The following is a 16,281-nucleotide window of genomic DNA, read 5'->3' as shown; positions in this document are numbered from 1 at the left end:
TCCTCAGTGAGTGGGAGGTCCGGGGGGATGGTGAAAACTCGGCAGGGCTGGGAGCTGGGATCTGGTGTGGGTGTGGAGCGGGGAGTGGGGGGGTGGAGCCAGTAACCAGAGTGGGTGTGATGGTGGGGGTAATGGGGGTGGAGTCATGAGCAGGGGTAGTGTTCCCCTCGGGGTTCTGGGGGGTGGGGATAGTGACAGTGCGGTCTGTGGGGGGCGTGTCAGCAGAATGCAGGTGAGTGGCACTGGTGGGGGGGAAGTGGTGGTGACCACAGCAGTAGGGGTGGTGGAAGTCACTGAGCGTGTGGCATCAGCGATGATGTGAGGGGCGGAAGTGATGTTTTTACTGATTTGAATGATCAGAGTAAATGGCAGAGGAGGTCCAAGGGCAGAAAGGCCAATTCCTATTTTATGTGCCTATGTGATTTATAAGTTAGAATCATTGAATGTAGCAATTTGGACCATCGAGTCCACCCTCAGAACATCCCAACCAGACACACCCCCTACCCTATCCCTGTAACCCTGCATAGCCATGGCTAATCCAATTAAGCTACACATTCCTGGAACGAATGGGTAATTTGGCACGGCCAATCCACCTAACATGCACATTTTTGGACTGTAGGAGGAAACCAGAGTACCCAGCAGAAACCCATGTAGACATATGGAGAATGTGCAACCTCCACACAGACAGTTGTCTGAGAGTGGAATTGAACTTGGGTCCTGGTGCTGTAAGGCAGTCGTGCTAACCACTGAGCCACCATGCTGACCTAATGCCTCATCTAAAAATTAGACAAGTCAATAGAGACACAAAATGAAATATGAACTAAAAAGACTTTGATTATGCCATAATCGTCTTTACAGTCTGATGCTTGTTAATCTCTTTGCCATGCCATCTTTCTTTCTGTACAATCTGGCACAAAATCAATATTTTAAGATTGCATTTTTTAAAATCAAATTAATATCCAGGGCAAATAAACTCTGCTACAGATTCTTTAAAGATATGGGGAGATTGGTTTGAGTATAGGATCATAGTTAAATCTCATAAATCTACGGATTTCACTGGGATAGGATTGAAGGCAGCGAAAACATTTTGGGTCTGCAACATGTAATTAAGGTAGCTAAAAAGCCAAATTAGAACTCCTTTAAATGGCTGTTAAGCACTGGTGGCAGTGGTACTGCAGCTACCTCTGGGCCAGAAGGTCTGGTTTCATGTTCTACCTGTCACGGAGAGTGTTATAATATATCTGAAGAGGTCGATTTGAAGAAAAGCCTTTTTAACCCTCCATGCTTGAATTGACAGCTACAGCACCCATTTCTAATCTGTCAGCAACATGCTAGGGTCACTGACGTAAGTGCACAATGGGAAGAGCTACTTTAGTGAAACTGATAACGTTGATCAGTGAAATAACAACAGCTTCCGGCCAGGACCATGACCACCTTTTCCAAGCATTTATTCTGCCAGAATGCAATAATTTATTGACACAAGATTGCCAACTTCTAGAAAGGCACTTCTGCTGTTAAACACTTCAGTCAATTCAACACTTTCCAGCCGCAAGCCATTGTGATAGCATGAGAATAGAGTATACAGCTCTACCTTGCAGCTCTGGTGAACGGTGACAACAGAAATGACACCACCAGTATGTTCTCCAGTTTCAGTCTCTGCTCAATGCTGTATTCCATTAAAGAGTCATTTTCAATTCAGAGTGTTGACTTTGTTTCCCTCACCACAGGTGCTGCTGAACCTACTGCCTTTCTCTGGCATGTTGTTTCTTTTCTATATTTTCAGCACCTGCAGTATTTTTTTCTATATCAGTTATGTTACCCACTGCATATTGGGCAGATGGGATGGATCCCAAAATCAAACTGGAAGGAAGTGAGACCTCCAAACCGGCCTATAATCGAGGGGTCACTCTCTTGACATATCTACACATCAGTGCATAGAAGATTGAATCTCTTGTATCAGTTTCCTGGTGATATCTTCAGCCTGCAACAACACCTTCCAGTAGAACAGGTGGGCATGCAATGCCAGGGCCTATAATGTATTTATCACCCGAGGGCCTTCCCCAGGCTTTGTCTCTCATCAAATTGTTTTCCCTCTTCTGCAGGTAGAGAAATGAGAGTTGTGAATGGTTGAATTAGGTTGTGTGCAGAAAAGCACAATATTTGTAGAGGTTGGTACAAGAGGAAATAGAATAAGGGTGACCATTTAGAAAGGGATGTGAAGTTTTTGCAGAGAGAGGAATGAGTGGAACTGCCTCAAGAATGGTGGGCTGGTCAGAATATAGAGTTATATCACCTGAAAGGGTTATGTCACCTGCCGTGAACTCCTGCGGTCCAAGATCCTCTTGGTGCATTTTCTCACATTGGAGGGATCACAATCATGCTTTTGACTTCCTCAGCCACTTTCATCAAACCTGTTTCATAGAAAAGGATAGTCTTTTCAATAGTCCTTGGGAGAACAACCGCACCCCAGTACCTCCAGTCCCACAACAGGATCCTTGAATCATGCTGTAGTCTGATGAAACAAAGTTCTTCCTTGGACAGAATAGGTGTTTCATCCTACCCAACTTCCCTAATTTACAAGAAAATCCCAAGAAGCAGTGGCTGTAGAAAACGGTGACTGTCTTGGAAAAGTGAATCCTTCGCTTTTCAGAAACCCAACACACAAAATTGACCTGGTATTCTGATAGAGACTAAATTGATAAATTTCTGTCCATACATGAAGGCTTTCCTTGACAACCACCTTTTATGGTGATGCTGTTGAAAGTGTCTTTCACACCTTGAGTGAAGTACATTGCCCATTCACCGTAATGATCTGGCTGAAGATTCTGGTAGCAAAGTAGTAGTTATGAAAAACAGAAATGGGCTTGACAGTAGTACAGATCCCGCACTATGTAAAATAATAGAGATCCAGGATCTGAATGAAGGTGGGACCTAGCCAACCCCCGGTTTCTGAATTTGACTGTTGAATTCTTGGATGGCCCGTTTATATCAGGTCCGGTCTAATTAATGGAGACCAGGAATGATTTCTGGCTTTGTTTGTCATAAGAATCAGTACATTGGGTCATTTTCAGTCAAGATTAGTGTGTTTTCAGTTGAAGTAGGTGGGCTGAATTGCAGTATAAAACATTTGCCATGCAAGTGTGTATCATAGGTGTGGAAACAAGCCATTTGGCCCAACAAGTTCACACTGACCCTCTGAAGAGCATCCCACCCAGACCCATCCTCTCACCCTATCCCTATAATCCTGCATTTCCCGTGGCCAACGAACCTAACCTACATTATAGGCAATTTAGCATGGCCAATCCACCCGACTTGCACATCTTTAAACTGAAGTAAGTGGCACGTTTGGCTTCATCATTCTATAGGTATAGCTTTAAAGATAGGTTTGATCTGATCCAGGCTTTATGCAGGCAGGCAACAGACAGTGGGATCCTAGGTTTTATCCAAATTTCAAATTCTCACTGTACACTTGGAAGGACTATAACATTAAATCATGGAGAAGAGTAATGTAACTGTAGTTGTTTCTTCGTAGTTTATAGCTTAATCTCTACAATGTTGCACAAGTTGTATTTCTTTTTAAATAGAATTTCCAGTCTTTCAGCTTCAGAGGTGGCACTTGGAGGAAAAAGGCAGTTTTTAGGGCTAAGAGAACTCCTCTTTTGAGGTGGTATGTAAGATTGTGGGAGGAAGCATTCTTTTCATTGACTACAGTCTGCAACATTGAAAGAAATGAGAAAGTTGTTATCTGGTGTGTGAAAAGGTGTAATTTGTGATTATGTATATAATGAAAGAAAAGGAATTCCTAGATTGTTGGTGCATCACGTACTGACCCACATTTAGTAAAACATGAATGCTCTGGTCTTACGTTTTACTGTTCGCTATGTAAAATTGTTGTTTAAAATTGGTGGTTGCTGAAAGGAAAGATTTCCCTGCCTTGCTGTATATTTTATCACAAATGTGGTGTAAATATAGATTTATCAGAACTGTAAGGTGAAAGAACTAGGTGGATTCTTGTCCAATGAGTGTTACTATTTGAAATGAAGCTTTGACATGCTTCATTGTAACTGAAATTGCTGAAAAGGTCTGGAAGAGAAGTTAAATTGGTTTCGTTTAAACAGGATTTTGCATATGGTTCTGGGTGCCATATTTTAGGAAGGATATAAAGTCATTACAGTAGAATGCAAAAAAGATTGATAAGAATGATTCCAGCGATGAGGAATTGTAGGTACAATTGGGTTGGTGATGTCATTTCCTGTGGTGTTATCATTTCCTATGGTGATTGTCATTTCCTGTTTTCTCAGGGGGTGGTAAATGGGATCCAAGTCAATGTGTTTGTTGATGCATGCTTCTAGGAATTCTCGTGCGTGTCTCTGTTTGGATTGTCATAGGATGGAACTGTTGTCCCAGTCGAGTAGTGTTCTTCCTCATCTTTATCTAAAGATACTAGTGAGAGTGAGTCATGTCTTTTTGTGGCTAGTTGATATTCATATATCCTGGTGACTAATTTTCTGCCTGTTTGTGCAATTTGTGTTTGTTAGTTATTGCAAGGTATTTTGTAAATGACGTTAGTTTTGCTTGTTGTCTGTATAGGGTCTTTCAAGTTCATTAGCTGCTGTTTTAGTGTGTTGGTGGGTTTGTGGGCTACCAGGGATAGCCACCAGAACATGAACATCAACTAGCTACAAAAAGACCTGACCCACTGTCACTAGTATCCTTACATACAGATGAGGAATGACACCACTTTGACTGGGACAATACATCCATCCTAGGAAAAGCCAAACGGACACGCACAAGAATTCCTAGAAGCATAGCAATCCAAACAGAACTCTGTCAACAAACACATTGACTTGGATCCTATTTATTATCCCCTGAGAAAAAGAACAGGAAATGACATCACTGTAGGACATTCCATCACCAACCCAAGGAAACCCAAACATATAACTAGAAAGCGGGCTACACCAGTGCTTCATCTGCAAGCTCACTGAAGATGTTACCTAGTATGGTGACGAAACGTCTGAAAACAAACTTTGCAGCTCAGCGAGTAAACCTACAACCAGAACCTCAACCTGAAATACAAATCTTCGCTGTTCTGTGATTTTAAGAGTCAAATCTGTCAAGTTTTTTTTCACATTTGTTCATGGGATGCAAGTCATTAGCATTTATTGTTCATTCTTGATTGCTCTCAAAGGTGATGTAGTTCATATTGTATGTCGGCATCTGAGTGCTGTACGAACAGAGTTCCAATGTTTGACCAAGTGATTATAAAGGAACAGTGATATAGTTCCAAGTTAGTCTGTGCATGACTTGGAGGGCAACCTGCGAATGATGGTGTTGCTTGAGTCTGCTGCCTTAGGTTTTTCTTCTCCATGATAGAGATTGCAGGCTTGGTGTGCAATTGAAGGAGGCTGGGTGAGTTACTGCAGTGCCTTTGTGTGTTATTTATGGACAGTAGGAATGCCTATGGTGCTGTATGGGATACTGGTCAAGCAGGCTTTCTCTTGAGAAATTTGAGGGCTGCATTGATCCAGACTAGTGGGGAGTATTCATCAGACCTCTGACTTTTGTACCTTTGTAGAATGTAAAGGTCAGTCACATGTTACAGAATTTATAGCCTTTAGCTTGCTTTTACAGATACAGTATTTATATAACAGGACAGTTCATGTTCTACAGTGGTAATGCCCAGGATGTTGATCCCTGGGATTCACGATGTAATGCTATTGAATATTATTAGGAGTCAGTTAGATTCTCTCCTGCTGTAAATAGCCATCGTTTGGTACTTATGCGGCACAAATGTTACTTGCCATTATCAGTCTAGGCTTGAATGTTGTTTAGATTTGCAAGTGGGCATTGACTGATTCAGTACCTGAGGAGCTGTGAATGATACAAAACAATGAACAATATCAGCAAACATCCTCAATTCAGTGATAAGAGGGAAAGTCATTAATAAAGCAACTGAAAATGTTTGGACTTAGGAAACTACTCTGAGGAACTCCTGTAGTGATGTCTTAGGAATGAACTGTGTTATCCAACAACCACCTTCCTTTGTGCTAGATATGATTCCCATCCAGAGGAATGTTTTCTCAATGATTTCAGTTTTGCATGAGCTCCTTGATGCTACTCTCAGTCAAGTAGTGCGTGAATGGCAAGGGTATTCACTTTCACATCACCTCTGGAGTTTGACTGTTTTGCACACATTTGGACCAAGACTGTGAGTGGTAGTGATAGAATCCCCCAAACTGAGCAGGTTATTGTTGAGTAGGTGTCTCTTTTTAATACTGTCAATGATACCTTCTTTCACTGTAATGATTGCAAATGGGCTGATGCGGATGGATGGCAAGGTAAAAGGTAAAATCACTATAGTCCTAATGTACCATAAGGCTTCTTTCTCAGAGAGAAAGAGATGACTGGTGGTGAGTTAAACCTAAAGGTCACCATGCCTCAGATCAGGGCGAGTTTGAGAAGGTGGAATCTTCAAGTGACCTCAGCTGCTACAGAAATTGGACCTGCGTTACTGATAGTACTTTGCATCACAAACCAGTTGTCCTGTCAACTGAGCTAACCATCAGTTACTTCCAGAGAGTTTCTTTTGATTTCTAATTGACCTCAGGAAAGTATAACCAGTTGCATGGACAGCTGCTCTTTGAAGGAATAAAAGAGTACACAAGGTTTAAATCTCGTAATATTTCTCAATTTAGTTGATAAAACAATTACGCTGTTTGAGATTTCTGAAAAGGTGTCCAATTTAACTTGTTTATAGTGCATTTAGTCTCAATATCAAGCAAAATGCTTGTTTCTTATTTCCTTCTTTTGAATTGTGTATTGATCCTAATGATTCTGACTTGTGGATTTTAACACAACAGTCAAAAATTAATTGTCTTTTTGGATGATCTTCTTCCTGGATAGGTCTCAGACTGAATTGAGTGATTTTGGGAGTGCTGCAGACCTGTATGGACTTGTTTCCAATATTTTAGAAGAACCTGATCAATCACAATCCCTGTTTGTTGAAGGGTATGTTCTTATATATGAGTATTTTGGTTAATAAATGAAATATGTGTAATCTTCAATATCTGCAGGGGATTGGGACATGGATCTCCACACATAAAACCACAGATAACATTAGAATGGGAATAGCCTGAACCTATGCTGGCGAAGCTGGAAATACCACTGGATCTGTCGGGACCTGTTAATGAGTTGGGGGTGGAGGGGGAGATGTCTGGGTTTTATCTCATAGTTATAATGAGGACCAAGTGTAAACCATTTTTGAGTGATGAGTGCTCCTTGTAGTTTGACCTTCTGCGAGTATTGGACCCCTAGTAGCTGAACAGTCTACTCTTGTCACTGTGAATTGGGCATAAGGAGAAGTACAAGACTATTTTTACTGAATTTCTTAGTACCTTAATGCTTTGACCTCCCTAATTGTTACAACTGTATTGCTGCAATGAATTATAATAGTGCAGAGAATATTGCCTACATTTCTCCATTGCTGTGATGTAGTGCATTGGATGCCTAGTTTGCTGTTACATCATGCCAAACAAAATACAATTTTGCAATGCATATTATCCTTTAAGACTATTTTAACTGTTACCTAATCTTTTCCTTGCAACATATCTTTTGTTTCAGAAATACTTCTTCTAATTTACTAAGATCAATATGGTCTTCCACAACCTGTAGATATACAGAACATCTAGATCATTCATCTGAGTCGAAGAAGCCCGTGGATACACCATATTCACAATCCGTTTTTAATACAAAAGAATCCATAGCAACCTCTGACAAACAACAGTACCAGCAGGATAGTCATTCAACCTCCCAGCAGAAAATAAATATGGAAGATTTTTTAGGATTTGATGACTTGGATCTTACAGAGCAATGGATATTTCCTTCAAAGAAAGAAGCTACTGATTGCAGTCCTTTTCAGTCCACGGATACAAACAAGATGAATTTTCAGGAGTTTCCTTATGTGAAGAATTGTTCTAAACTTCAGGTAGGGTTATCAGTATCAGGTAGAGAACCAGGAACAGATATACACATGTATGGCAGGGATGGGGGAGATTTTAAAGAAGTTGGTACTCCATCCAGTCAGACATCCACAGAACTGTTTCCTTTCTTGCATAATTCCAGAAACTGTTACAACAGTAATACTGGTAATAGATACATGGAGCAACTACATGGCAGTAAATTCAGACAAAACAAATTTGTGAATTTTAATATAGCAGATGGAAAGACCTCTTCTGATTGTATATCAGAATTACCAGTGATAGAAATGGAAACCTGCAGTAGAGTGCCAAAAGGGAAACAAGCACAAAAGGGGTTTGATGAATTAAACATTGACCAGCATACTTTAAAATACTGTGTAAAATCATCCTCTGGTTTGAGTGAAAAACAACTTTCAAAGGAAATGGGATTAACTAGTGATTTGGGGCAAAAATGCACATCTGAATGTGGAAGAAATCCACATACATTTTGCCCAATTAGAAGTGACTTTGAGAAGGCCTTTGAAAAGCAACAACATTCTAGTTATGATCATTTCTCACAGCAATCTGATTATGTTCAGCCATTAAATACTTTACCTGTATCTGTGTATTCTGGAGAGACTTACCAAAACAGACAATCCTGGACAAAATTAACTCCTTCTGGTTCTGATACTGCAACCACAACTTCCTTTGTGAAAGCAGACAACTCATCAGACCTCAATAATCAAGTGTCACCTGCCTCTAAAACATCATCCCATTCTTTCGGTCCATCTTCTCATCAGTCTTCCTTGCCTTTTTCTCAAAATAGTAGTGCTTACTTCCAGAGGCCCACAGGAATTTATAGTCAGGATAACCATTCTAAGATTTCTGGTAGTGAATTTGCATATAATGTGGAACGGGTTCAGTCAGGTACGCATGTTGAAGGGCAGAACAAAGCTACTGGAGATATGTACTTTGAATCACCCATTGAGAAGAATTGTCAAAATGGAAAGCAAGTAAATGGATTCCATGGGAGTTCATCAACTCAGCAATATGTTGCAAACAAATATCCTACTTACCAAACTAAACAGCAAAACTGCCATTATGATCTAAATGAAGATGTGAAAAAAAAGGATGATGAATTCTCCCAGAGCATGTACAGAGATTTGCTAGGTGCTCAGTCTTACTATTATAATAATCACAATTCCCAACAAGGAGCTGGAGACAGCACCAGTGTAGCAAATTATATGACTCGTTCATCAGCTTCTTTTTCAAGTCCCTACATGATGGGTGATTTTAGACGGAACCATAATGTGTCACAACTTGGTACACGTAGCGTTGCTTCGGGAACTAACCTTCAGTTTGGTCACCCTGTTGTTTCATTAATGGATCCCAGTGAATTATTTCCTTATGAGGAATTCAGTCACTTGTATCCCCTTTTCAATGATATGTTTTATGGTGATGCATCCCTTTATGGATTTATACCACCATTTGGATTTCCAAGACCTATGAAAAATCGAAGCGGCCCAGCAAATGAACTTCACATTCGATTGGAAGAGTGCTATGAACAATGGAGGGCTTTGGAAAAAGAAAGAAAAAAGGTAAATAGGTTTGTTGAAAGTTTACTTAGTTTCATTTAAAATTTTTAGCATTCTTGATTCTTTTTTGACAGAAGGAAGGTAATGGTTTTGTCATACATTTGTTTGGCTTTACTTATAATAAATCTCGAATTTTGTCAACTTGGAAACACATCCTCCTTGTTTGACTTGTTCAGAGAAGTCAATTAAAAGGACCATCCCAAATTATCTTGGTTTAAAATAATGAAACATGTCATCTTGCAAGTGATCGATAATTGCTCAAGAATTCTGAGAACTCATATAACACAGGCTGGAGGCACAGATTTCATCTGACCATGTAACAAACATGAGGTTTGTGTCATCCAGTAAAGGGGAGCTTTATTAGCAGGCTATTGGGGGGAAGAGTTGCAGGTTTAGATTTCAGAAATGCAGAAGACTGGATTTATCTCAAGATCTTGCTAATAGCTTTTGTCTTCACGACCTGGCTTTGGCCATCCAAATTATTAAGTCATAACCAGGGAGCAAAGAGGCAAGAGTGATCAGGAAGATGCTGAAGGAGTGGTCAAGGGAAGTAGGACATCACTGATGTAGCCAGGATGTGGAGGAGCCAGTGTTAGACTGGGGTAGACAAAGTTAAACATCACACAACACCAGGTTATAGTCCAACAAGTTTATTTGGAAGAACTAGCTTTCAGAGCACTACTCCTTTATCAGGTGGTTGTCCTATTGTACTTAACTGATGAAGGAGCAGCGCTCCAAAAGCTAGTGCTTCCAAATAAACCTGTTGGACTGTAACCTAGTGCTGTGTGATTTTTAACTTTGTCACTGATATAAACAGTATTGTCTCTATTTAGCTGCTGGGAAACTCAGATGACTGATTTGATTATGTCTGAAAAATCCACAGCATGTACTCTTTATGCTCCTCCTGTGATTTAATTGATCACTGTTCCCTATTGCTGCCCTTAATCCTGGAAGTAGGGATTCTAAACAATTTAACATCCCATTTGACCCAAACGCACTGTATTAGGGCCTTATAAATTCCTCCTTTTGAGCACCCACACTCTTCATGTCATGCAACCCCTACACGTCCCCAGGTAGCTTTTGGTGTGGCACTTCTGACTCTGGAAAATTAACAATACTAGCTAGGCTAATGTAAGAACAAAACATCTGTGGAGAGTGAAACACCTTAATGTTTTGAATCCAATATGACTCTTCAGTCTGAAAAAGTCAAATTAGACTCAAAACGTTAACTGTCTTTCTCTGTCTTCATAACTGCTGCCAGACCTCCTGAGATGCCCCAGCACTTTGTTTTTATTTCACACTTCCAGAATCCGCAGTATTTGGCTTTTATTAAAATAAACTATCAACCACTAACATAATCATTTCTTCAAAATTCTTTAGTCAGATAATCCAACAGCCTGTGCTTCCTAAATTCCAGCTGGGATTGTCTAATCACTCCCCCTCATCCCTAATATTAGTTTTGCATCGCCTTTCCTCTGAGTCACATTGAAGTAGCACGCATATAATCTTTGAGGTTTGATTTCTTCTGCCATTTAAATATTGGAAACAAATAACCTTCCTGTAAGCCATAGGAATGATTCCAGAACTGACATGTTCCACATATGATCCAGGGATTCAAAGTACATTTCTCACTTAGTTCAACATGTAGTTACCTGGTCTGGCACTCCATCAGATGTTGACAATGAATTACAGTGAGAGCTGTTTTGATATCCCCTAAAAACAGACACCTGTGAAACACAAAGAGTATTGACAGTTTCACATAACCTTTAACAGCATAGACTGCCTCTTGAAATTTCAGACTCTGGCAAATTATGAATGACTGACCGCCTTTGATGTATCGAGTCCTCCAGCATAAAATGGACAGGCAAGTAAAAGTCTGTAATAGGTGACAAAACACAGCCTTTTTTTTTGTAAGAGTGGTGAGAGTATGAAGCTCACTATTACAGAGATTATTTGAAATAAATAATGTCTCTGCATTTAAAGAACAAAGTGAAACGTGAGGAGGAAGAGAAGGTCATGATTGATCCTGATGAGGAAAGATGAGAGAGGCTAACATGAAGCATGAATACTTGCATGATGATGTTTGTACTCTCTCTGCATAAAGACAGAACACCTTGTATATCTAAGATTCAGTGTTTGATATTCCTAATACAGAAAAAGGAGCAGTTATTTACTGCAATGGGTGCTGGATAACAGGTCTCCTTTTCTTTCCATGTTTAGCACAGCTGGAAAAATCCCACTTCTCAAGTTTACATTGCCCCTTAAATGGTTATTCAAATTTTCGTTTATTAGCTCGCAAAGTTTTAATTCCGTTCCTTTCTTTGCCCAGTCTGGCATCTTTTAGTGTTAGACCAATGAGAGGTTTTCTGGGGTCAGTTCTCATTCTTGCACAAGTGGTGAGTCTTCCAGGTTTGTTTCAGTTCCTTATGAATTTATTCTTTTCAAACCAAGCACGAACTCCCAACTATCTGCTTGATGAGCAACATAGACTTGCAGCCTCTGACCGCTCTTTCTCTTTTGGATCCTGGAAGATTACCAGTCTGTGATTTTTCAGGAATATCTTGAAACATTTAGAAGACAATTACATCTATGAGCAGAATTAGGCCATTCAGCCCATTGAGGCTGCTCCATCATTTGATCATGGTTGATATTTTTCTCAAACCCGTACTCCTAACTTGTTCCCATAAGTTTTGATCCCCTTATCCTGTCAAAGTCCACTTCCTAGAAATGTAAACCATGGACCCTGTGGTGGAAATGTTGATGAGCAATCCGAGAGAATTTCAAACTGCATGTTTACCACATGATATTTTCAGTACTTTGCTTGAACTTTCAAAACTCCCACAATCCCATTATCAGTGCACACTGTCTGGTGATTGTGGCCATGTTTCCAGTAAAACAATTTGAGCTGAGCTAATATCTTTAGACAACCTGTTATGTTATGACAGGTGGGGCTTGAATCCAGGCCTCTTGGCTCAGAGCTTTGGACAATACCACTAGACCACCAGAACCCTACAAGCTGTTTGCAATCTCTAACAGTTAAGACACCTCAGCTGTCAGGCAGACTTCAAAACAGGTCATATAATTGCATTAATTTTACCTTGAGTTAACGATACAGTCTTAGGCATAACAGTCTTTGGTTCTGTTCGCCGAGCTGGGAATTTGTGTTGTAGACGTTTCGTCTCCTGTCTAGGTGACATCCTCAGTACTGTGTGCAGATTTAGTCTCCTTACTTAAGAAAGGATCTACTGGCACTGGAGGGGATGCAGAAGAGGTTCACTAGGTTGATTCCAGACTTGAGGGTGTTGCCTTATGAGGAGAGGATGGAAACATATATAATTATGAAGGTAATTGATAAAATAGAAATAGATAGGATGTTTCCACTGGCAGGTGAAACTAGGACAAGAGAACTTGGCCTCAAGATTAGAAAAGCAGGTTTAGAACTCAACTAAGAAGGAACTTCTTCACCCAGAGGGTTGTTAATCTATGAAAGTCCTTGCCCAGGGAAATAGTTGACACTACTTTAGTAATCGCTTTTAAAGCTAAGGTAGATACTTTTTTGAAAAATAAAATGAATTAAGGGATATGGTGAAAATGCGGGTAAGTGGAGCTGAGTCCACGAAAAGACTAGCCATGATCTTATTGAGTGGCGGAGCAGGCTCGAAGGGCCAGACAGCCTACTCCTGCTCCTAGTTCTTATACTCTATATACTCCATGACGAGGACCTTGAGGCCCTTCGTTTTTCCTCTGTTGCAGACCCAACCTGCTCCCCCTTCACTGACACTCTCATCCAACTGGCAAAACTGGTTCTCACCCTTAACATCTTTTCCTTCCAATCTTCCCACTTCCTACAAACCAGAGGGGTAGCTAGCCATGGATACCTGCACGGGTCCAAGCTATGCCTGCCTTTTTGTAGGGTGCATGGAACAGTCCTTTCTCTGCAGCTACACTGGCACCTTACCCCATCTTTTCCTTCACTACGTTGATGACTCTATCAGCACTGCCTCATACTCCCACGAGAAGCTCAAACAGTTCATCCACTTCACCCATACCTTCTACCCTGACCACAAATTCACCTGGACCATTTCTGACACCTTCCTCCCCTTCCTGAATGTCTCTGTCTCCATCTCTAGCAACTAACTCAGCACCGACATCTTTTACAAACCCACTGACTCCCATTGATCACAACTCCTACCTTGATTACAACTCTTCCCATCCCTCCCACAAATATGTGATTCCATACTCCCAATTCTTCTGCTCCACCATGTCTGCTCCTAGGATGAGCAATTCCACTCCAGCACATTCCAAATGCCCTCCTTTCTCAAGGCCCACAATCACCTCTCCCTTGTGATCAACAATGCCCTCAAATTGCATATCCTCATTTCCTGCACCTCTGTCCTCAAACGTAACCCACCCTCTCAAACCACAACAGTGATAGAGTCCCCCAGCCCTTACATTCTACCCCACTAATCTCCAAGTTCAGTGCATCATCCTCTACCACTTCCACCACCTGCAGTCTGACCCCACCCCCCACCAAAATGATAGTTCTCTCCTCAACTGTATCTCTTTTTTTGCAGGGACTGTTCCTCCATGACTCCCTTGTTAGGACCACACTCCCAACTGATCCCTCCTCCATTCTTGGTACCTTCCCCTGCGGCCGCAACAGGTGCAAAATATGCCCTCACATCTCATCCAAGGCCCCAAAGAATCATTCCAAGTCCGGCAGAGATTCACGTGCATTTCCTCTAAACTGATTTATTGCATCTGTTGTTCCCAATGTGGTCTCCTCTGCATTGGAGAGACCAAGCGCAAACTTGGGAACTGGTTCAGGGAACATTTATGGCCCGTATGCTCCAAGCAACTCCACTTCCAGTTGCCAGCCATTTTAACTCACCCAACAACATGTCCATCCTGGTCCTCCTCCACCATCAACGCAAGGTTACATGCAAACTGGAGGAAGAACGCCTAATCTTCCGCATCAGGAACTTAAAACCATATGGCCTTAACATTAGAATTCACCAGCTTCGAAATCTCCCCACCCCCCACCTCAACCCATGTCCAGCCCTCCCTCTCCACCCTGCTCCCTTCACCTGACCCTACCTGTCCATTTTCCTTCCCACCTCTGTTCCATCCTTCCCACTGACCAATCACAACTGCGTCCTACACGCATCCACCTATCACCATCCCAGCCCCACCCCCTCTATTTATTTTGCAGCCCCCTTCCCCTTCCTCACTCCTGATGAAAGGATCTGATGTGAAACGTCGAGTCCCCTTCTCCTCTGATGCTGCCTGACCTGTTGTGCTTTTTCCAGTTCAACACTGACTCTCCCAGCATCTGCAGTTCTCATTATGTCCAAGAAGATGAATCTCCTCTTGTGCATGACAGAGCTAAGCAGATTATTGTGGTCACATTTGGTTTATTATGTGTGGAAGAATAGCAGCTTGTATTAATTTTGTTTCTATTTACTTTTGCTTGCTGTAAATGAAAGATCATCTTTGGAATTGTGCCATTGCTTGCCTGCAGTTCTGAAGGATCACTGGATCTGAAACGTTAACTCTGCCTTCTCTCGACAGGTGCTGCCAGATCTGCTGAGTTCTTCCACCAGTTTCGATTTTTGTTTCTGATTTCCAGCATTGCAGTTCTTTGTGTTTTTTTAATGTTTTTGCGATTGTCCCGTAGAGGAACATGACAATGCAGATCAACAGTGGGCACTGGATACAGAGTAGCAGTGACTGAGGGTATTTAGATAGGATGTAAACATAGGGCAAATAAACTGGACTGGTGGTTAACAGTGACTTAATTGAGAAAATGGTGTATTCACGAGTTGAGTGTCAGCCATGCTGGCTATGTGCTGTGAGCAGTGTGGCTTTGAGGCTACTGTGCCATTTCATTACTGGTGAGGGGAATACCAAATTGCCAACATTTGTCCACACACACAATGACTCTTTTAAAGATGGTGAAGGCATCAGGAATGCCTGTCTCCTGCCAGATATCGAGCAAGTCGAGTTGTTTCAGGAATTATTCAAGTAGGATGGGGCTAGAATCAGGCTGAAGGAGTGCTATAGGTGTGTGGTAACTCCATTTGCCTTTCTTATTACCTACTATACTTGCATACTAGTTGATAGCTTCGTGGTAATGCCACTGGACAGGTAATTTACAGGTCCAGGCTAATACAATCCAGAATTGAAAGATAGTCAAAAGGACTAATGTGTCTTAGCAAAGAAATTCTGTTTATTCAGAACTAGCCTGTGACTCCAGAAGCATACCCACTTAACTTGTCTGAAAGGTAATTAAGGATATGCAACAAGCACTGTCTGAATTAATAAAAGAAACTGTGACCAGAAATAGGTTATTTGGCCCTCAATCCTGCCTCTCCATTCTGTAAGATCATGGCTGATTTGATTGTAGCGTAAAGTCAGTCTTTCTGCTTGTCCTTGTAAGACTTGACTTATAGAGGTTTACAAAATTATGAGGGGCATGAATACGATAAATAGACAAAGTCTTTTCCCTGGGGTTGGGGAGTCCAGAACGAGAGGGCATAGGTTTAGGGTGAGAGGGGAAAGATATAAAAGAGACCTAAGGGGCAACTTTTTCACGCAGAGGGTGATACGTGTATGGAATGAGCTGCCAGATGATGTGGTGGAGGCTGGTACAATTGCAACATTTAAGAGGCATTTGGATGGGTATATGAATAGGAGGGGTTTGGAGGGATATGTGCCAGGTGCTGGCAGGT

At 41.4% G+C, this 16,281-nt stretch overlaps 1 protein-coding gene across 1 annotated transcript in view; it reads left to right on the top strand.

Moving 5' to 3' along the window:
- The window catches only part of moto (minamoto), a 77,527-nt gene that overhangs the window by 26,758 nt on the left and 34,488 nt on the right, over positions 1-16,281 (top strand). The window contains exons 4-5 of the mRNA XM_043674636.1: positions 6,904-7,008; positions 7,621-9,553. Coding sequence (XP_043530571.1) covers positions 6,904-7,008; positions 7,621-9,553 — 2,038 coding nt within the window. The remainder of the gene's footprint in view (positions 1-6,903; positions 7,009-7,620; positions 9,554-16,281) is intronic.

The sequence above is a fragment of the Chiloscyllium plagiosum genome, chromosome 33, assembly GCF_004010195.1.
Source record: "Chiloscyllium plagiosum isolate BGI_BamShark_2017 chromosome 33, ASM401019v2, whole genome shotgun sequence".
Classification (NCBI taxonomy): Eukaryota; Metazoa; Chordata; class Chondrichthyes; order Orectolobiformes; family Hemiscylliidae; genus Chiloscyllium; species Chiloscyllium plagiosum.
Note: the sequence above shows the minus strand (reverse complement) of the source record. Positions and strands in the feature narration are given on the sequence as shown.